Here is a 23,735-nt window from a genome sequence, read left to right on the forward strand (position 1 = left end):
TTATTAGTGAAGAATAATCTCAAAATTCACTATGTATTAATATCACTAATTAACTAGGTCTTTCATTATGAAAAATATCACTAACTAAAAGTGATCGGTGAAAATATAGATATTTTTTTAAATGTAATTTTGCAAAATGACATTATTTTGATGATTATTTGCAAAAATGACATTTCGAACACACGACTATAAAATTGGGTTTTGCCGACAGTTTTTAACTTTCGTTATTGAGCAACGACGACAGTCAGCTAACTGTCATATTTGCCTATGCTGGATGTTCAATGTGTTTGAAGATTATATTGTAAAAAAATTATATATAAAAAGCTATTATACAAAGTCGCTATTTATATATATACATTAATTTTGATTATGAAGTTTGGTGTGAAGATATTAGTTGTAATTATTTGATGAGACTAAATCCATCTATTGATTTTGTAGAGGGGATTTATTATGGGCAAAAATTGAGAGGGCTAAGACATTTTTCCTTTTCTCTCTTTCTTGTATAAATTATAAAATATTGAAAATCATAAGAGGATATCAAATGGTTCTTTCCACTCATATCCTCCCATACATTTTATAGTGGCCTCATTATTCATATCTATATCTATATATATATATATACTAGATACAATTAACTTGCAAGGCAAATTTGCTTAGTTTTATTTATAGAATTTATTAATTATTTTAATTAAATTTATATTAATGTCATATAAATTTTAAATAAATATCTTATTTTAATTAAATTATTTATTTATTTTTGTTTAAGTTTATGTTTGTTCTAGTTTTTGAATTTGGGAGTGACAACAAGAGATTATATATTATATATTATATGTTTAATGTAATATTAAATATTATATGTAGATTTTAAATTTAAGTTTTTTGCTAGTTTTTTTTTTTAAAGTAATTTGTTGCTAATTGACAACAGATTATATTATATGTTTAATATGATATTATTCTATTAAGTGAGTTTAAGTTTAATTAAATTTTATTTAAGTTATAAAACGTATGATTTTATTATTTTTAAATAATTATCATTGTAAAATATCTAAAAAATATATTGTTTTAATTTATTTAATTATTTATTATTTTAAAATAATCATCATTATAAAATATCTAAAAAATGTCATATTTTCATTTGTTTAATTATTTATTATTTTTAAATAATTATCATTCTAAAATATCTCAAAAATATATTATTTTAATTTTTCTAATTATTTATTTTATTTTATTTCAGTTTAAGTGTTTACAAATTACTGTTAAGTATAAGAATATTCTGTTAAATATAAGAATATTCTATTAAATTTAACATTAAAAAAATAAAAACCGTTAAAACCAAGAATTTCCGTTATCTACACACTTATTATATAGAATATGAAATTCCGTTTTTTAAGATTACCAACTTAATTATTTAATTAAATAATTAATTGTTGAACTGCTACAGAAATGTTTAAACAGATACAAAGACTATTTGAACAGGAACCAGATATGTTTAAACAGTTTGTGACCAGAAGATAAAAATGAACATAAAGTAAAGAACACACGAATTTTTACATGGTATCAACAATCTTTGCAGATTGCTACTAGTCCACGAGGCCACGCCCAGAGAATGAAATTTATTAGAAGAATATCTAAATGATTACAAAACCAAATTGACTTATACAAATAAAGACTCCCTCTTGAATTTGTCGCAACTGTTGTAATCTAAACTCCTAATCAAATTTCTGAAGTGCTAAGATCTTGAACTCCCTTCAAATCAAAACACTTGCACTTTTCCTCCCGAAAAGTGACTCACGAACAAGATTTCTCCCGAAGCTTGATGATCAATGTCCAAGTGTGTTCAACCTGCACAATTAACACAAAGAAAACAATACAGAAGTACACTGTAATAAATCACTAAGAACTTGCTGGACTCAAGTTCTTCACATAATAAAAAGTCTCTCTAAAACTTGAAAAATATTTGGAAAATAATACACCAAGAGAGATAATCAAAAAACCAACGACCTAAGGATGATTATATACTTTTTAGAATCCCTTTAGGTTGTGGAAACCAAATCAGAAATCAAACAGCCCATAAAAGGAAAATCTTCCAAAATAGGAAAGTCAGAATCTGTTCAAACAGAATGGCAATCCATTCAAACAGATTCATTGAACCTGGACAGTTTTTCAACCCAGTTTCCTTAAATAAATAAGGAAACAATATATCCTTTATGATTGCAAGCTGTACACGATTTCTGGGCAACCAAATAAAATAAATACTAATAATTTCCAATTCAAGAAAAATATATTCTTTTATAGGAAAATATATATATTTATTTTATTAACACATAAATAAAAATCTGAATATAGAAAGACATATTTCACCAAAACAAGAAACTACCCATTTTCGAAATTCACCACAAAATATTACAAAAGAGGAAACTACTAATTTCGAAAATACCCTTTTAATTAATTTTGTCTTTATTATCAAAAATGCCAATAAAAGATTTTACAGAATAGATGTACTCAATTTATTCACATTTTCTAATTAACAGCGATATTATTCATTAATTGTTAATGATATTGATTTAGTTAACCTAATTAATCTGTATTATTTTTCACATTAATTGGATTTTATCTCATATTGTTCATCTTGAAATTTGTTTTATGATTAATTTTAACATGATTTAAGTTTAGAATTTGTAGTTCATTACCATGCATGTGAAAATATTCGATACTAAATGTATTGTACACGCATAAATGATCATGAGTATAAAACAAATTTAGCCACGAAAAAGAAACATAACATCACACAATTATAGAAGAAAAAAGAAAGAAGAAACAAATGAACTCTTTCAATTTTCCTTTTCCTTTTCCTTTTCCTTTTCTTTTCTTGATAAACAAAGTGGTATGGTGGAGTGGGATTTTAGTTCATTTTGGATATTAATATAAGGGAGGCAATATCAAAAACATTAATTTATAAGGAAAAAATAAAGAAAATAATTAATTGCTTTATATTATGTCAAATAACAACAAAATGGCTTAATTAATTATTATTGGGTAGTTCTTCAGGGTAGTCCCAAAAGAGGGGCACACTAGTGCACCCCCTTTCCAATTTTTGTGCAAATTATTTAATAGTCGTGTATATTGTAGTTATTTAGAGACAAATTTTCAGGAAATTTCGAATAATTTATAGTGCAAAAAACAATGCTCAAATAAGCTATTTTCCATTCGCATAAAAAAAAACAGTCACACGTATAACAAACTATTAACCTTGTTTTTTAATATTGTAAATTATTCATAATTTTCTGAAAATTTGAAGAATACCATAAATAACTACAATATACACGACCATTAAAAATATATTCGCCAAAAATACTTGTCGAGCCAAAAACTAGATAAGGGTGCACCAGTATACCCCTTTTTGGCGGTAAACCCGACATATTCCCATTATTATTTACCAAAATTATTATTACTTTTATTATTGCACATGAAACAATTAAAATATATATTATTATTTTTTAAGGAAAGTATAGCCAAAAGTAAACAATAAGTGCACTAATTATATATAGTAGAATTCACGCAACATGTACCAGCATAATTTTATATATATAAAATATATTTTTATTCAATCATTTATATTTTTATTTATTGAAAATAAAAACAAAAGACTTGATCTAATTTGTTATTATTAATTGCATGAAAGTAGAAATGGATGAGATGAATTAATGTGAAGGGCCTCCAAAAAACATAACATGACCAAGGTTGCCTCTACTAGGTCCCCAGTCCTTGACACCATACAAGGTGCCATCATCAAAGAACAACTCGGTATTATCAGCTCACTCACGCTTTAAGCTTCCACTTGATACTGACGAAAAAACCACATATTGTGTGAGCAAACAAAGTACACTTGCAAACCTTCTTCGTGCAGCAAAATTAATAATATGACAAAACATAAAGGCATTAGACAAAATGCTACGAGACTCAATGATTCTGATGTAGCCTTCGGTGGAAAGGTTGTTGTTTTCGGGGGAAATTTTCGACAAGTATTGCCTGTGGTCCGTAAAGGAACTAGACAAGAGCAAGTTAATTCCAGTTAACTAAGCCTGATTTGGAGAATCATTAATATCTAGTTAATTAAAATACAAGAATATTTTATATATATATATATATATGCTTCTTTTTTTCCCATGTGTAAAACAAAAAAGCATGATTCGATAATGTAGTCTCTTTTCATGGTTAAAGGAGAACACTGCTTAGTATTGGTGTATTTTAATACCAACTGTTATGTTTAGTAAATATGTGTATGATTCCAATTAAAGCTCTTTTGCTTCAGTTTTAAGCGATCTTTGAATTCTTGCTCTCACTCATCTTTCTTTTGCCTTATAGATCTTTACAAAGATTACTTGGAAGAAAAAGGTGCAAGTAGTTGTGATGAGAAGCTTAATCGATTATGTTTTTTCTTGGTCCATCCAGGATGTTCTAAACAATGATCTCTATAAAAGCCAGGTATTATTATATATATACGTATATAGACACACAAAAAGGGTTTAAACAAATTTGATTAATGATGATGGGTTTTTAAGTATGAGATTTTTTCTTTTCCATCTTGGAATAAAGTACTCTTGTTTAAGTTGTTGTCATTTTCTAATTATAGCATTAATATCATTATTATTATTATTTAAAAAGACTAATAATGATATGTGTGAGGATAAATATTTGAATACTTGGAGCAGGTGAAGCAGATTCCTCAAACCTTCTCTTCAACAGCTGAATACTTGGAATCATTCATTACTCCACTCATAGAAGAAACTAGATCAGATTTGTGTTCAAACATAGCAACTTTGTCAGAATCACTTTGTTGTGAAATTGAGGATATCAAACCAACCAAAGATTTTAGACTTCCAAAAGACTTGTTTTACACTCTTGAATTGAACTATGGTATGTTAAAGAAGAAAAATAATGATGATGATGATGATGATGATGATGATGATGATGATGATGATGATGATCTTGGAGCAGGAGACCTCATTGCCATAACAAATGTAAGACCAAAATGCATCAATGATCTGGATAGGCCAAGAAGACCTTACCTCATTGCTTCTGTGCAGCGTGGATGGGCAAGGGTTGAGGATAATTGTCTTGTACTTATAATTCTGTCATCAAAACCTATTTCGATTGATGACAACATGAGGAAAAACAGAAAGAGTGAAGAAGCCCTTTTTGCTGTTAAGCTGATGAACATGACTACAAATATCCGTATTTGGAAGGCACTACATTCTGATCCGAAAACAGGAAATATGAACATCATCAGACAAGTTCAGCACACCCCATTTGCTGTAAGAGAGTTGCTCTTTCTTTGCTTGCTTTATGTTTCACATCAGTCTGTGATTGTGGAATATGCGTGTGTGTGTGTGTGTGAAGATGTTTATTCAGTTTTGTAAAATGAGCAGAAAGAACAATGAGACTTTTAGTTCTTGAGTATGTATAAGAGCTCGAAGAAACTTGAGAGATTTTGAATGGAAATGAAAAACTGGAAATGAATGAAAATGAGCTTGATTCTATGATTTGGAGCTCATGATATTTATAGATGAATAAAGCGAAGCTCAAGGTGAGCTGTTACAACAAACTCAGTGCAAGGGACTGCAAGTAACTGAATAACAGAAAACTGAAGTCGTTATAACGACTGTAACTAACCAAAGCTAGCTAACTCGTCTAATAGTATGAATGGAAAGACCTTAGTTTAGAACTAAGGGAGTTGTATTATATATAGGCCACCGAATACAGTAGTACACCAAGAAAATTCTGTTATAACTAACATAACAGATTTGTTAACTAACTAACTAATTACATTTATGTTATCAGTGTGTAAATTAAGTTAAAATATGGTTTTGCAGGAGGCAGAAGATTGTGCTCTCTGCCATGCTGCTGATGAAAAATGCAGTGCTGCATATTCAGCTATGAAGGTCAGAGTGAGCAATTCAGATTTAAATGATGCCCAGCAAGCTGCAGTTTGGAGGTGTATTGAGACTAGAGAATGTAATCATCTGAACACTGTTAAAATTATCTGGGGGCCTCCAGGGACGGGGAAAACTAAGACAGTCGGTTTTCTATTGCATTCCTTTCTAAAGATGAGATGTAGAACATGTACATGTGCTCCAACAAACACTGCAGTGTTAGAGGTGGCGAAGCGGCTCGTGAGAGGAGTTGCAGAGTCATCAAAGTATAATGGATACGGGTTTGGAGATGTAGTTTTGTTTGGAAACAAGAAGCGAATGAAGATTGAGGATCATAAAGAACTTTATGATGTCTTTCTTGATCATCGTGTTGACATACTTTATCTGTGTTATGCTAAAGAATCTGGATGGAACAGCAACTTAATTTCCATGATTTCTTTGCTGGAGGACCCTGAAGAACAATATAATCTATACTTGAAAGAATGGGAAGCAAAACAATCCGTGAATGATGAGAATGCAGAGAAGAATCATCTGTGCCTAAAGAAAATAGTTGCAGATAAGAGAAGCAACGAAGTATGGCAGCAGGTTATAGTTTCAACATTAAAAGAGAACAGTAAGAGCAAGGAGAAATCAAAAGGTAAGCAGAAAGAAAAGCAATTGAGTCAAAAAGAAGCTGTTAGTCCTTTGACTTTTGAGGATTTTGTAAAGAAAAAGTTCATTTGCTTTGGGGAGAGGCTGTACTTTTGTGTTGAGAATTTGTATAAACACTTGCCAACCTCTCTAATTTCACTTCAAGTAGTGGAGAAGATGTTTGAAGCGTACTACTCTCTCAAATCTTTTCAAAAGTTGGTGCAAGGTGTTTCGAGTGATGTATTAAAGAATATCAACAAGCTTTCAATAAATGAAGATCACAGCTTTGTCAAGTTCGATGTTGCAAGAAGAAAGAACCTTCATACACTACAATCACTTCCTGAAAAATTTCCATCAAATCCTACAAAGGGCTTTTCTATGGCCAGTAAGGTGTCGATCAAAGAATTCTGCTTGGAAAATTCATGCATGGTGTTCTGTACTGTTTCTAGTTCTGCTAGATTGGCCAAAGCAGAAATATTGGTCATTGATGAAGCTGCTCAGCTAAAAGAATGTGAGTCGGCCATTCCTTTACAACTTCGTGGTTTGCGCCATGCTATACTCATTGGAGATGAAAGGCAACTCCCTGCAATGGTCAGAAGTGAGGTAATTTGAGCTTTACTACCATTCTTGAATTTCATTTCCAACAAGTCTGTTTTTCACTTGTTGGTGAATAGGGGTGTGCACGGTGTGGTTTGGGCGGTTTGAACACTTTTTAATACACCGCGCCACAAGTGCGGTGTAGTAGCTAGAAAACCGACCACACCAAACCATTTTTTGCGGTGTGGTTTGGGTGGTTTTCCACGATGTAAGTGTGTTAAAAAAATATGTGTGAGATAGAGATGATGATAGGGAGGAGGCGCAAATGAGATGAGAGAGGAAGGAGTTGTTGTCGTGTATGATATGTTTGAGAATAAGGTTGTATCCTAATTTTAGTGGGCTCCTAGATTCAGATTGGTTTACTAAAAAATTGTAAATATGTAAAGTTTACATTTTTTTAAACATATTTGTAAGTATACGGTGCAGTGTGGTGCAAACCAAAATTTCATACCGCCAAACCGCGCACCGCACGGTTTAGCTAAGATACAAACCATACCGAACTATTCCACTTTTGACACCGTGGTTTGTGGTGTAGTGTGGTGCGGTGTGGTCGGTCGCCGCGGTTTGACGGTTTAGATGCTCACCCCTTGAATCATTTATTAGTATGTTCACCTGTGTAATAATGGAATTTCATGGTCACTGTTAGATTTCAGCAGAAGCCAATTTTGGAAGAAGTTTGTTTGAGAGGTTGACTTTTCTTGGCCATAAGAAATACCTTCTCAATGTCCAGCATAGGATGCATCCCTCAATAAGCTTATTTCCAAATAGGGAGTTCTACAATAATCAGATTTTGGATGGTCAGAATGTTAAACTTGGGAACTACAGCAGAAGTTTCCTTCCAGGAGAAATGTATGGCACTTACTCCTTCATTAATGTGCCACACGGAAGAGAAGGATTTGATCACAAGCACAGTAGAAGGAACATGGTTGAGGTTGCTGTGGTCTCTGATATAGTTGCAAGCATTTATAAAGGTACTCAACACAATCAAACTTATTGCAAATGTTTATTCTCTTGGCCCCATTTGATTTACAGGATTGAGAATAATAGTTGCTTAAGGTGCTTTTCTTGGTAGGGTTAGATTATTTGTAGATGTTTTCTGCAATTTTTTATGTCTAGCAACTTTGGATATATGATCTTTTTTTTGTTTTGGTCTTAAAAAGAATTTAGGCTCACAAAGCAGAAGGTTAGAGTTGGAGTGATATCACCATACAAGGCACAAGTACATGTAATGAGTGAGAAAATTGGAAAAAAATATAGTTCAGATGCTGAAAGTGGTTTTTCTTTAAGCATTCGTTCCGTTGATGGATTCCAAGGTGGAGAAGAAGACATAATAATAATCTCTACAGTTAGATGCAATGTGAATGGATCTGTTGGTTTTCTCTCCAACCGTCAGAGAGAAAATGTGGCTCTAACTCGTGCAAGGTAACACTCATCCAACTTCTCTTGAAACACTCTTTCACTAGGGTATTACAACACAGTTCTTGCTCTCAGCCAAAACTCTCAGAAATTGAATACATTTAAGTTGATCAGGCCTAAAACTATATATAGGGTCGAGATACAAGAACTAAAGAGACAAACCGAAACTAACTGTAACTAACAACAATTAGTTAGTCTGTTACAACCTACTGGTGTCCACGCATATGCAACTAGAGAAAACGTAGATGCAACTGAAAACAGCAGATTACTGTGAGCTTTCATTTTGCTAATCTTTTGATTGGATGAGGAAAGAAGTCACAATCTTCACAGTCCCATAATAATATCATTGAATGTTGGTATTGAAACAAGTATATACAAATGTTATAGCTGTATGTTCTGGTGCAGGTATTGCCTTTGGATAGTGGGGAGTGGAACAACTTTGGTCAACAGTGGCTCTGTTTGGAAGAAACTAGTGATTGATGCTAAGGAGCGCAACTGTTTTTACAATGCTGAAGAGGACAAAAGCTTGACAAATGCTGTTATAACTGCCTTGCTTGAGCTTAATCAACTTGATGTTTTAGCTAATGCTGATTCACTTGTGTTCAGAAACGCAAAATGGAAGGTTTGCTTCACTAATTCCTTCTGGAGATCAATGAGAAGAGTTAGAAACGACGAGTTGTTTAAGAAAGTACTAAGTCTGTTGGAGAAGCTTTCGAGTGGTTGGCGTCAACCACGAGCAGCGAAAAACCATGTTGTCCGCGGTGAAAGTTCCTCCCTATTTGTTGAGCATTATTACAAGGTTAACAAGAAATTTTCCTTAGTCTGGGCTGTAGACTTTGTCAGGGAAAGGTCTTATTACACTCAGGTTTTGAAGGTCTGGGATGTTTTGCCGTTACTATACTTACCAAAGCTATCAAAGAAGCTTGACATTTTCTATAGAGACTACACAGTGGATAAGCTGACTCGTTGCAAGCACATATCCAATCAAGGGTATGCAATTATTTTTCAAACACTTTGATCTTTTTGTTTTAAGTTTTTGCTTTCCTGAGTTTCAAGGCAGTAATCTACAAGAGGATTCTCAAATAGTTTTCTTGTGGTCTTTAACATAACATGATGAATAATAGAACTATAAACATTTACATGTTTGAAGAACTCAGAGAAAAGAGTGTTAAAATTGTAACAAATATAGTTGAATGAAAAATGATCAACTGAGTTTCATTGATTGAATACAGAAGCTTATATAAGCAGAAGCAATCAGTTAGTTACAAGTGGTTACAAGCACTGACAAGAAGAACCAACTACTTTAACTAACTTGTCATAACGGAACAATGTAGAAGTTTTTTTCTAGCTCATTCCCACATTTATTGATGTGTATAAATCTACTGAACTAAAAAGAGAGCTGTTCTTGTTTAAAATTTCTATAGGAATTTGGTGGTTCCAATGAGATGGCCAGTGGATCCAAGCTCCTGTGAAGCAAATTCTGTGCAGTACTTGTCGAATTCGCTGGGTTCACTGAGTCTAAGGGATGAGGCAGAAGCATCAAGAACTAATAGGTGAGTGCCATTGAGTTGTGATATAGTACTGTTATACAGCATCAAGAACTGGTTTTTGGTACTCATTTGATTAAAACAAAGTTATATTATCTAGATTAGATAAAGGGTAGGTAACCATTTGGTACTCTGTGTTTTTGCAAAGTATCATTTTGGTACCTTTTGTTTTCAATAATGCTCATATGGTACCCTGTATTTTAAAATCATACATATTTGATACCCTAAACTCAAATTTAATTAATATTTTTACCAATTTAATTAAATTGCGGTCAATTATGTAAGTTTCAAATTTAAATTTAATTACTTAATTACATATAACTGATGACAATTAATTACATATAACTGATGACAGTTTGATCATATTGACAAAATTTTATCTATCAAATCTGAGTCTAGGGTATCAAATATGTATAATTTTAAAATACAGGTACCATATGAGTATTATTGAAAACAGAGGATGACAAAATGATACTTTGCAAAAACATAGGGTACCAAATGAGTAAATTCCCTTAGATAAAACTGCTTATTTCTAGAAATGGTAGGGGATTCAAACTTCTTATGCAAGAATATTGTTTAAACATTTTCATGTATTGATGCATGTCAGATTCAGAAGTCATCCGAATCCCAGAAGATTTGCAAGGAAAGATTGTCTTTCTTGGTGAAGAGTTTAACATTAAATTATCCATCTCTCCACTCCATTGATGAGGTAAACAGTAATGGATTCTGAATTACTTTTCTGACTAAGACATTATATAGTTTTTTAATACTTGAAGTTGGAGAACAATATGCAGATATGGTGGGAGATTATGTTATAATAATGGGTCACTTTTTTGAACATTTAAAATAAAATTAAAAAAATTGAAATCATGTGAGTAGAGTGTATGTACTTGCACTCCCAATGGATGATCTACTCGATCATTAAAAATACATCACCAAAATTTTACTTTTTATATTTTACATCAAACATTTACATTATATTATACATCAGCTTATCTATATTTTCTGTATATTATTTAAATATTAAATTTTTATTCATTAATATACTCAAAAAGGAGAGAGAAAGAAAGATAAATAAAATATAATTAAAATGGGAAGCGGAAGAAAGAAAAAAGAATAAAATATTTATAGCTCAATTAATAGTTGTCTCTAAATGTGGAGTAGTACTATTCATTGAGGTAAAAAAAATGTAAAATAACTCAAATTTAGCTCATCCATTAGAAAAACTTATTTTTACCATTTTCACTCAACATTTAAAAAAATGAACCATTTTCCCTTGTCCCCTGGAGAACTCGCGTTTAAAATCAAAATAGAAAGGACGTGTCGTACAACATAGCATGCACATTCTCAGTGAGACGTGTCATGTGTGATATCACCGGCCGGGTTGAAAGGTTATTGTTGGGTCGGGCCAAAATAATCGACTTACAAAAATTATGGGCCTATTAAAACTTTAAGATCTACAAACTTGTAGGTTCAGCCCACCTTTCGGTCTGGGTTAGGTTGGTTTGGCCAATCGATTTATGGGCTTACGTTTTGGGCCTAATTGTAGAAGTCTGTCGAGTTTTGAGTTTCTTTTATTGGTTTCGTCCAAATAATATTTGATACATTGTGATTGAAAAACATAATAAATATGAAACATAACTTTTTTATATAATTTGTTTGACAATGCAATCTTGTATTTATATTTTATAAGATATAAATAATATCATTAATCCTTTTAAAAAAATATCATTAATCAAAAGATATAATTGGAAATTTTTTTTACAGTCATCCAACATGGATAAATATACTTATATAATTTTATATTCCAATACAATTATATAATCTTCAGTCTCCCCAGTTTCGAAGCTTCATGAAGAAACAATGAAAAAAGCATATTATAAATAAGACTAAAATGTACATATATGATATATGGTGTAAATTCATTAGAGCAATTAATAAACTAAAATATACTTGTGCATTTCATTCGTTAATCATTTCAATACTTTTTATTTGATTATTTTTAAATGTATTCGATGCGAGGAAGTATTACACTTAATTACTGATTTTGACTATCAAATGTCAAATTAGTAATCAACAGAAAAAATAAATGAAACTTGATTAATAAAAAAGAAAAATAAAACAGAGATGCATTGTAGAACAAAGCCAAACGTGATTAACAAAAAAGAGATCTATTAAAAGAAAGTAATGAATGAATGTGAAGCTTGGCTTAGACCTGAGAGAGTGCATCCCCAAGCTTGTTGTCGTTGCTAGTGAGGGGATGGGAAAATTAGTATACACATGCGGCATGTGAAAACTTGAGAATAATGTTTTGAATTTCTAGGTTTAGGTTAAGAGTGAAAAAGTGTAAAAATAATTATATATAAAATAATAATTTATATATATATATATATATTAATAAATAGGGATTCAGGTTTATTGGGCTAGGTTGGCCCAAAATCTCTTTAAACCATAATCGACCTTTAAGAGGTTGGTATGGTCCATTTAGCCACCGAAGTGGACTAAGCCTAGTTTTATGTGTGATTTTCGACCCAAAATCGGGTTGGGTTGGCCAGGTTCTTCGGCCCAGCTATATTTTTGTGCACCACTATGTGAGATGTGAGCTCGCTATGTTCATGAGCTAAGGCTACTCAAGTCAAGGTCACTATTATTCGTACAACTTTAACAAATTTGTAAGAACCAACGATGCCCTCCTACAAGTATAAAGAACAAGTTAATTTTTATTCAAAAATAGATTAAGGGTCATCTAGTTACCCAAATTTACATCCATCCTTGTATTATATGTAAATACTGGTGTTGGTGGTGGTATAGTGGTAAATGATGATTTATCAAGGCTCTCATTTTTTTCATTTAGGGATCGATTCTCACTAATTGTAGTAAGGTTGAAATGGGGATCGATTTCTACCAATTATAGTGAGGTTGAAATTATTATCTTTCTTATGACTATTCCATTTGTGGTTCTAATAAATTTTTAAAATGGTGTTGGGTTGCAGACGCGAGGACATCACTGATTTTTTTTTCTAATTAAAAAAAAGAATTATATTGAAATGTGGTTATACAATTTTGGATCATGTATTTTATAAATAAAAATATTAGTTTGGACCCTATATTTTTAAAAAATTTATTTTTAGATCTTGTGTTTTGTAAAAATACTAGTTTGGCCAAAATAAATTTTAATATGACCAAAATACACTTGCATTTATGAGTTAATTAATTTATTAAAAACAAAAATAATTTAAAACTAGAATAAAACAAAAAAAAAATTCTAGTTATTAAAAATATTTTTTTAAATAAAAAATTAATTAAAGCATACATTTAAATTAATAAAAATTATAAAGATATATATTATAAATTATTTTGTTATAATTTTATTTTATTTTTCTTTACAATATTCTTCATCAAGAGTAGGTATCACGAGATGAACACCTAATTATGAAAAATTTATTAATATGTAATAAACGAAAATAATTTTGAGGAGCTATATTTACATTCCATAAAATTATGTATATGCTATATTTCATAAATTAAAAAAAATACATTTATTTATAATTAGTAATTACACTCCATGTATTTCCTATTTTTTTATAAATATATTAATTTTAACGTATGTTTTAATTAAATTTTTATTTATTTTAAAAATATATTTTTAATAATTATAAATATTTATTTTTGCTTTATTTGGAGTATTAAATTAATTAATTAATTAATTAAAGGTAAATATTATTTTGACATCTGTGTTGTGCAAAAGTTATTATATTTTAAATGACAATTTGGACTCTGTATTTTGCAAAATGGAACAAAATAATACTCTGGATTTAATTTTGGTAAAATAATTTTTTAATATGATCAAAATACCTATTGATTTTAATTTAAATTGGAATTTCTAAATCTTTAATGTATTTTCTTTATTCATAATAAATAAATAAAATTAAGAAAAACAAATAAAAAACTTTAAAGTTAAAAAATGATTATCTCAAATCCATCGCATGAAAATATTCGATACTAAATGTGTTGTACACGCATAAATGATCACACAATTATAGAAGAAAAAAAAAAGAAACAAATGAACTCTTTCAATTTGCCTTTTCCTTTCCTTTTCTTTTCTTTTCTTGATAAAGAAAGTGGTATGGTGGAGTGAGATTTTAGTTCATTTTGGATATTAATATAAGGGATGCAATATCAAAAACATTAATTTATAAGGAAAAAATAAAGAAAATAATTAATTGCTTTATATTATGTCAAATAACAACAAAATGGCTTAATTAATTATTATTGGGTAGTTCTTCAGTGTACTCCCAAAAATGGGGCACACCAGTGCACCCCATTTCCAGTTTTTTGCGCAAATTCTTTTCTGATCGTGTATATTGTAGTTATTTAGAGTATCTTGCAAATTTTCAGTAAATTCCGAATAATATATAGTGCCGAAAATATTGTTCAAATAAACTACTTTACATTTGCATAAAAAAACAGTCACACATATAACAAACTATTTGAACATTGTTTTTCGATATTGTAAATTATTCAGAATTTTCTAAAAATTTACAAAATATTATAAATAACTACAATATACACGACCATTAAAAATATAAGCGCCAAAAATCCTTGTCGAGCCAAAAACTAAAGAAGAGTGCACCAATATACCCTTTTTGGCAGTGAACCCGACATATTCCCATTATTATTTACCAAAATTATTATTATTGCACATGAAATAATTAAAATATATATTATTATTTTTTAAGGAAAGTATACCCAAAAGTAAACAATAATTGCACTAATTATATATAGTAGAATTCACGCAATATGCACCAGCATAATTTTATATATATAAAGTATATTTTTATTCAATCATTTATTGTGAATCTACAACTGAATGTTGAAAATAAAAACAAAAGATTTGATCTAATTTGTTATTATTAATTGCATGAAATTAGAAATGGATGAGATGAATTAATGTGAAGGGCCTCCAAAAAACATAACATGACCAAGGTTGCCTCTGCTAGGTCCCCAATCCTTGACACCATACAAGGTGCCATCATCAGAGAACAACTCGGTATTATCAGCATTGACTTGTTCATGAGACTCGTTTATTTCTGTTACTTCTTGACAATATGCATCAGAAATTTGTTTTCCTTGATCTTGAGGAAAGAAGCCGCTGCCCATTGGTGCAGCGGCTTGCCCTAGTGGAGTGTAAGCCTCTCCTCCCCATTCCATGTATGTGGCTAAGCCAGTGTCTAGAGCACTAAAAATGCGTCCTGGCCAAAACCCTACTTGGGTGCTGTTTGGTCCAACTTCTAGCCACCAATTTCCATTTGCTTGATCCTAAATAAATAATATATCATATAGAGTGAATTAAACCAAGATTTTTTATGTCATCACTAGTTATTTATAGGATATAAGGAATATAATATAGGGTGTGGTTGACATACTTTTAAAAACTCTTTTATGTGTATTAAGCTTTAAAGGTTTCTTGGAAAGTTTGATTGAGTTTCCCAATTAAAAAAGCTTTTTGTTTTTATAAGCTACTTTTGGAGAAGCTACAAAAAATGGCAAGCATTTTTAGTGGGAGTTTCCTTACATGGAGCTTACTGACAAGTGAATCCCTATGTGGACTTTTGGTAGCTTTTTAACAAAGATTGCCAAGCAAAGTTGCCACTGCTTGGCAACGTTGCTCATTGTTTAAAAAAAAGAAAAAAAAATATGATTGACTACTTTTAATAAAAAATTAATATATAATTTTGAAAAGTAACTTCAATCGTTACCTCCGTTGGATATGCTTTTAAGAAAGTACTTTTTGATAAGCTAAAGCTAAAAACCCAAGCTTAGCCAAACAAGGCTTAGTATCGTTTAGAAATCGGACTCGTTTATATATAAAATGAGATTTTTATAAATACTAAACATAAATATTGAAAAAATATATATATATATATTCATATCTTATATATATAATGTGATCTAATAACTCTAATGGAATGTTTGTTTTGAGTAGTTGAGTTGTTTTGGAAAGTGTAGATGAACTTAGGATGTAGGTAATATTAAACTCTTGTGTATAAAAAAGTTTATTTTATCCTTAAAATATATGTGAGGTTCACATAAATTATTAATTACAAAAGGTAAAATTAGTAAAAGTGAGAAAGAGATAATATATTACTAACCCGATAAACAAACAAAGACAAAGTAAATGTTGGTCCACCTCGTTGAGAAACTGGTTGAAGAATAATGTCCAGGGGTATTTGAGTACTAACGATAACAAAACCAGGACATTGTGTGTTGAAACAAGATGTTGCACCAGCCTACAAACACAATAAATAATTAATTATGAAAAAAAAACTAATTATTAATAAAACAAATTCATAAAAAATACTTTTATATGAATATAATTATGAGCATTGCTCTTAGACATTGTAAGGCGCCTAATACTACGTGAGATAGTGCCTTATAATGGTTAGCGGTTTTGTATATTATTTATTAGATTAAAATATATGAGTCCCGATCGATAATAAATTACACTAATAGCAGTATGACACCATTATGTAGTTTTAGATACCACTGATACCCTTTAGATAAAACTTACTTGCAAATATGCAAAGAGGTGCGTCTTAGAGTCCCCATACAAAGTAGGATTCACCTAATAATGACACAAAATAGTTGAGTGGAAACAATATAATAGCAAACAAAGGCAGGGCGGACCCACATAGAGACGAGAGTGGGCGATCGCCACCGCTGAAAAAAAATATGAATATTTTAAAAATATACATATATGTATTTTAATTAATTAATGTATATATTTTTAATTGAAGCTAATATTTAGCAATGAAGACTTTGGTGTAACAATCAAGCTTGTTTATATAAATCTGATTGACAAATCATCCAAGCCATAATCTTTGTTGTTGTTAATTTGTTAACTTTAAATAATACACAATAATGCATAAATATAAGTTTTCATCATAATAAATATAGGTTTTCTTTAGACTTATATTGTTTTAGAAGTGGAGATTTTAATTCATTTTCTCTAGATACATGTAATCGTACGTAGAATGTCAAAAAATGCACAATAAAATGAATTACAAATTACTTTTTTTTTTTGTTAAGATATTATTGTATTATGTATATATTATATTATTAAGTAATGATTTAAATATTTTTAATTATTTTTTTGGCTTATTATATTACTTAAAAGAAAATTCACCCCCTAAAGTTGAACTCCACTGAACAAATGTATATATATACACAAGGACTTCAACTCTATACAAATATAACCATATATATATATATATGCAATTTGAAAAAATTAAAAAATTATATTGACAAAACAATATTATGAATCAACTCACAGTCCATCCAACTTGTATGCTATCAGGTCCATTTATGATTGACATTTGAGATGAGCTAAATTGAGAGCCAGTAACTCCAGGTTGGTACACACTTGTGACTACACCACCTCCATTGTATTTCTTGCTAGGATCAGCTATTGTTCGAAGCACAGCACGCTATGTATACAAATTCTTATTTTTAGTCATAATAATATATGCACAGCTCGACAAGAAAAAATATATCATATAAAATAGATTCATAAGAAAAAATAAACACTACCACAACCTTAAAGAAAAAACGTTCAGAAAATGTTTGGCAGTAATTCTTTAGTTGTATACATTGCGGTTCTCAGTACTCCCAAAAACCACCGCATAAAGTGAAATAGACATTGTACATGCATATACTTTAGTCGTAACCATTATCATATGCGCTTTATTTTCAACATAAAAAATATTTGAAATGAGTTTAAAACATCACATTTAATACCCGTGTTCTATTTTATCGTGGTTTTAAAAAAACGGGACTTTTCTATGCGATTCTGTACTCGTATAGATTGTAGTGTATTACGCTAAAAAACCGACAAGAAATAGACATTGTATATGCATATACTTAGGTCATAACATTATAGATATAATGTACTATATGACTAAAAGTTAATGATGACAATTTTATGATTTGTAGAAGAAACTTACACGAAGACCTGGCTTCTTAGGAGTGAAAGAACCAAATCTTGATGAAGAATATGTTTTTGTGAATAATTTGGATCTGATGAGATCTTCTTTGGTAGTTCTTCTGATGGGAACCGTTCCGATTGGGCAGCCTACTCCCTTCAATCCTATTCCCAACGATTCTTTATTTTCATTTGTGGTTTTTGGACGAGAAGAAGGTTTCATCTACACCAATAATATATATATTATCAAGAATAATTATTTCTGGTATATATATATATATATATATTAAGATAAATCGATGAAAATAACTTTTTTTTTTTTTTAGTGATTTTATACTCTAGTCTATTTTTTATAATTTTTTGCAAAAAGATCTCTGTCTAAAATTCGACCAGCTGTCTAAAATTTTCGGCCGATTGTTTGAATTTTTCGGCCGTCTAAATTTTCGACTACCTATCTAAATTATGAGAGACAATTTTGCAAAAAATTATTAAAACTTTAAAAAAAATAACTATTAATGCATTTTACAAACAAACCTTATAATGATAACTGTGATTCTTCAACAAAGGATGATCGAATGCAGGTTGTTTAAAGAAATCGATACAATCATAAATAACTCCATTATCTGTCTGCATGGATATAAAATAAAATTACAGGTTAATAAAGTTATTATTATATATATCATGATTTTCCTCATAAAAATAATAATAATAAAAAAAAATTGAAATTACTTTAATGGTCTTGATTGCTGGCTTATTCAAGAGATTAAGCTCTTTCTCTAATTCCAACTCTTCTTCCTTTGATAACTTTATGGTATCTTCTTGAGCTTTACCATAGTATGAAATGTAACACACTATGGTAATTACTAAAATTATTACTCTAATAGCCATGGATAATGGAGGATTAGTACCTGTATAGACAAACAACCAAAAAAATTAATTATATAATTAAACATAGTTCAAAAACCCTAATATTGATATTGCAAGGAAGTTTTTGTAAAATTAATTTTTATAAAAAAAAATTAAAGAAAAAATGTATATAAAAAGATCGATGACCTTGGAAGAATGTTATGATGAAAATGTGTGAGATGAATAAGATGTATCGAACGTTTAAATAATAGTAGAGGTGTGAGTTTAAATCCTTGAAGGAAATAATTAAAATTGATGACAAATATTTTAGAATTGAATATTCATAAATTTTCTTGAGAAAGCTTAATAACTCACTTACCTATTATTTGGAGATGACATTATTCCTAGTAGGGAAATATGCAATAATTAAGATTAATTAGTTGGTTGGTAGTATATAAATCATAAATTATTTTGGATTTTCCATGATTTTGCAAAGAAAATAGAAATTAATAAACATCGTTGGAATAGATTAGTTTAGGAAATTATTAAGATTTAATGCTAATTAATATATATATTTCTATCAATTAAAATTCGATCTTCGTATTTAATTATTAAAAAAAACTCGTAAATGCTAAATAATTATAGAGTAATTAAAATTATTTATGGTTGATATATTTTTTTAATTGGGAAAAGGTAATATTTATGGTTGAGATCAAATATAATTAGTACCTAAATTAAAAATGTGTGTAATGTGAGATTTGGCAAATAATATATCATTAATGCATTTTTCTTTTAAATTTACCGATTACCTTATCTTTCCAATTCAATTCTGCCATATAAATTTATATAAATACACGTATATATATGGAAAATTAGGCGATTAGATAGTTTCAATCACTAGCTATAGGAATAGATTATTTATAGAAAGTTTTTTTCTAAAAAATATTTTGATGGAATGATAATTTAAAATATAATTGATTTGTATGATTTATTTTTATAAAATTATTTTCATTATATTTATATTTATATGAATTTTAGTTATATAAATATATATTTTTTTCAAAAAAGAATGATAATTTAAAATCAATAATAAATATAAAATATCTTTCTATCTATGTTTTTATTTCTACAAGTATTAAAGGGTGATTTTTTTAGTTGAAAGAATGAAATAATGAAAAAAAATTCTTTAGAATAAAAGTGAATGAACAATTAAGAATTTAGAATTATTTATTATAATAATAATTTTAAATGATATATGATATAATTTTTTATTAATATAATTATTAAATATTTAATTTTTTTATTAAATATTATTATAATTATAATATTTTATAACATTTGAATTTATATTAATATAATTACTAAATATTTATTCTATATAAATTTTATAAAAATTAAAATTATATATTATATATATTATTATAATAATATTTTATAACATTTAAATTTATATTAATATAATTATTAAATATGTAATTTTGTATCAAATATTATTATAATAATTAAATTTTATAATATTTAAATTTATTGACGTAATTAATAAATATTTAATCTTAATTAATTTTAAAAATATATTTCTTTAGATATTTATAATATCTATACTGATTACAGTGTATACACTAGTGAGTTACCAAAAGCAATTTCCTTGGTGACCACACTTTTCAAAAATACTCTTTTTTAAAGTTTGTGTAAAAATACAACATTTTGAAAAGGCATTTTGAAACAATACTAACAACTATTTGTAAAAGTAATATTATTCTCTGTATATATACTGTTTTCCTTTTATTTAATTAAAAATGTTTTCATTGTTTAACAACACCGGTTTTCGCCAAACTTTCGCCATAATTTTAATCTCTGTTTAGAATAATACCATTTATTTAGTAAAGCTCATATCGTAAGAAAATAATCTATAATTTTCAGCAAGGAAATTAGACCAAGTTCCATTGATGCAAACTCATGAAACCAATAACCAATTTCTTTCTCTGAATTGTTAAACAACTAACACAATGTACAATTTTACAATAAAATCTATCAATAATAATATGCACAACCAACAAACTTTTCTTTTCCTTTTTTTTTTTAAAATCAAAGAATAAGAAAAAATAAATCACAATCAATAGTTTTGACAATGAGAAGAAGATTCCTATGACTAAACTACAACTTTGGGTATGTTAGGTCTATACTCAAGAGGCTCTTCACCAAGCAAAAGTGCTCTCAAAATTGCTTCACACAAACCATTATAATGCACAATCAAATGGCCACCATCAGCAACCTCATGATACTTTATCCAAGGCAACTTACTTGAAACATATCTTTGTAGCTCATATGGCACCACCTTATCCTCATAACCTTGCCAAATGTGGACAGAGCTTTGGTTCTGATCAGGAAATGGATTTCTTAGCTCCATTGGATCGAACTCCCATTCGCCATAAGCAGCCACAAAATCCTCACGAAGAGTATCGAAAACACCTTTATGTTGTAACTTCTCCTGTGGATCAAACACAAAAACATAACCTTTTGTTACTTAAACTTAAAAAAGATCATTACTATAAGTTTTCAAACTAACTTCTTTTTTTCGGTTACCGGTGTGAGCATTGGAAATCCCTTGGTTGTTTTGAGGGCATCGATATCTCTGCTGTTGAACAGTACAGGCTTTTTGTTCATAACAGAAGAAGTTGTAGGTAACCATTTTTGAGTCACCAACCAATATAGTAACCCAGGGGCATGGTTTGCCATCCAAAGTCCACATTGAACAACTTTTCGCCTATAGTCATCTCTGATCAGCTTGTGAGGAAATGAAGGCCACTTATAATTCACAACTGGGACAATAAAAGCCACACCTGATAACCTGCAATCAAAGCTGAGTTACAACACAATCAAGTGAGAACAGCACAAGGCATTATTAGAATCTGATCAGATTAGTATTTTTGCCTGTCTGGTATGTATTTGAGGCAACTCCAAGTGGGATATGACCCCATTGAGACTCCAATCACATAAAATTTGGACCCTATTTGTAGCTGATCAGCTAGTTCTTGGATGTCTAGTGCTTCGCTCTTGACTGAATGTGTCGGGTTTGGATCGCTTTCTCCATACCCCGCTCGGTCATATAACAGGAAATATATACCCAGCTCCTCTATCAGCTCCTGAAAACTAAACCACTTTGAGTTTCACTTCTTTTCAAACCAGTATAACTGAATACTTTCATTACTTCATTTCACATTATGCAGTCCTAAACTACTGCTGCAGCACTAGATTATATTACATAAATAGACCTATAAACCAGTATAGTTTATTCCCCATTATCACTAAGCTAGTACTTTAATAATCTCAATACTTGAATATATTACATAAACTCTCCAAGCACAATTCTCAACATACCCTTTTGTGGTACCATTCTATCAGATTTTCATGTTCAAAAAGTCAGCTTTAAATGAATTTAGCACATTTTTACTCAGCTAATAGCCCAGTGATGCAAGACACAGAATATTTGTACTGAAAATTTACATTCAATGGTGTGGTAAACCCTTTTAATCACACAAATACATTGTGTGGTAATTAAAAATTTAGCTAAACTATTGGGCATGACAAAAAAGAAGAACAAAATAAAGAGACCTTTTCTACCTATAAATCTCTTGAGTACTTGTCACCACAATAAAAAAAAATTGAATCTTGGAGAACTATTTTCCCAGATTTTGAAATAACCCATACCAGTAATGTTCTCATTGATATCTAAAATCAACACAAAAGTCCATAACTCAGATTCAAAAAAATTCAGAAGTGAAAAGGTTGAGAAAGAAAGAAAGAAAGAAAAGGGCATTGGTATCATTACTTGGGGAGCTAAAAAGCTCATTTCTTTAGAGCTTCCAAAGCCATGAACTATAATGATTCTGTAGGTTGATCTGTTTTTGGGGACACCCTTTTCTTTATAAGCCAAAAATCTTCCATCTTTCAATCTAATTCTTGGTGAAGTAATAGGAGGATCATCAGGAAGAGCAGAACCCTGTGGAGGTGGAAGTTGATGAGCAGCCATGAAAATAACACCCAAAACACCAATCACCACAGTGAGAGCTGTTCTGGAAACCAGACCTGATTTGAAGCGACAACAAGGGCTAGAAGATTATTAGATTGATGGGCAGTCAATGTTTTCCCGGAAAGTGAAGGAAAAAGTGAGGGAATTTGAGCTCACCTGACATGAGTTTACCAGAAATGCTCTGTTGAGATGGTTTCTGTACTATTAGGAAATTTCTCTTTTTTTCTCTGGTTTGACCTCAGCAGAAGTGTTTTGCCTGCTTGGCTTTACTATAATAAATAATTTATTTATTTATTTATTTTTGATATTTGCGGACTAAATAATTAATATTTTACTTTTGTTATAATTAAATATTAAATATTTTATTTTTACAGTAAAAAATACTTCATTTTTAATATGTTAAAATAAATACTTAATCATTTTTCTTTGCAAAAAAATACTTAAATTTTTTAAAACATTACTTTTTTCTATACATATTTTGTTGGGACTGTTAAGTATTGACTCACTAAAGTATCACTAATTTAAGTATTTTTGTTATCAAAATATGTATTTTTTAAATTTGTATTAATTTAAAATGTATTTTCAATTCATTTTTTTAATTTAAAATATTTAAAAATAAATAAATATGAAATAGACCGATTACAGAGTGACAAATGTCTACTTAGTCAATATGCTTAACAGTTTTAACACATGAGGTATTGACAAAAGTAATATTTTAGCAACTTTATGTATTTTTGCTGCAAAGAAAAAAGATT

General features: G+C 29.5%; 3 protein-coding genes across 7 annotated transcripts; 1 reads left to right on the forward strand and 2 right to left on the reverse strand.

Moving 5' to 3' along the window:
• Window positions 1-4,171: 4,171 nt before the first annotated feature.
• Window positions 4,172-11,106, forward strand: LOC133789285 (helicase sen1-like). 2 transcript variants are annotated; one of them, XM_062227066.1, is made up of 9 exons: window positions 4,172-4,280; window positions 4,366-4,485; window positions 4,713-5,315; window positions 5,874-7,166; window positions 7,807-8,131; window positions 8,321-8,582; window positions 8,982-9,566; window positions 10,001-10,129; window positions 10,731-11,106. In XM_062227066.1, the coding sequence occupies exons 2-9, from the start codon at window positions 4,411-4,413 to the stop codon at window positions 10,786-10,788; spliced, it is 3,330 nt and encodes a 1,109-aa protein (XP_062083050.1). In that variant the 5' UTR covers window positions 4,172-4,280; window positions 4,366-4,410; the 3' UTR covers window positions 10,789-11,106. The 2 variants fall into 2 exon arrangements, with proteins under 2 accessions (XP_062083050.1, XP_062083051.1); XM_062227067.1 differs by lacking the exon at window positions 4,172-4,280 and having other exon boundaries at window positions 4,297-4,485; window positions 4,713-4,917; window positions 4,999-5,315.
• Window positions 11,107-15,070: 3,964 nt separating this feature from the next.
• Window positions 15,071-18,992, reverse strand: LOC133792664 (protein neprosin-like). The gene is made up of 7 exons (XM_062230571.1): window positions 18,834-18,992; window positions 18,639-18,731; window positions 18,127-18,327; window positions 17,455-17,610; window positions 16,695-16,748; window positions 16,276-16,413; window positions 15,071-15,442 (listed from the first exon to the last, which is right to left on the reverse strand). The coding sequence occupies exons 1-7, from the start codon at window positions 18,990-18,992 to the stop codon at window positions 15,071-15,073; spliced, it is 1,173 nt and encodes a 390-aa protein (XP_062086555.1).
• Window positions 18,993-20,907: 1,915 nt separating this feature from the next.
• Window positions 20,908-23,232, reverse strand: LOC133789286 (uncharacterized). 4 transcript variants are annotated; one of them, XM_062227068.1, is made up of 5 exons: window positions 23,137-23,232; window positions 22,780-23,036; window positions 21,882-22,093; window positions 21,534-21,798; window positions 20,908-21,438 (listed from the first exon to the last, which is right to left on the reverse strand). In XM_062227068.1, exons 1-5 carry the CDS (start codon window positions 23,141-23,143, stop codon window positions 21,100-21,102), a joined length of 1,080 nt encoding a protein of 359 aa, XP_062083052.1. In that variant the 5' UTR covers window positions 23,144-23,232; the 3' UTR covers window positions 20,908-21,099. The 4 variants fall into 4 exon arrangements, with proteins under 4 accessions (XP_062083052.1, XP_062083053.1, XP_062083054.1 ...); XM_062227069.1 differs by having other exon boundaries at window positions 22,780-23,059; window positions 23,137-23,225; XM_062227070.1 differs by having other exon boundaries at window positions 22,780-22,950; window positions 23,137-23,214.
• Between the last annotated feature and the right edge of the window lie 503 nt (window positions 23,233-23,735).

This window comes from Humulus lupulus, chromosome 7 (genome assembly GCF_963169125.1).
Source record: "Humulus lupulus chromosome 7, drHumLupu1.1, whole genome shotgun sequence".
Taxonomy (NCBI): domain Eukaryota; kingdom Viridiplantae; phylum Streptophyta; class Magnoliopsida; order Rosales; family Cannabaceae; genus Humulus; species Humulus lupulus.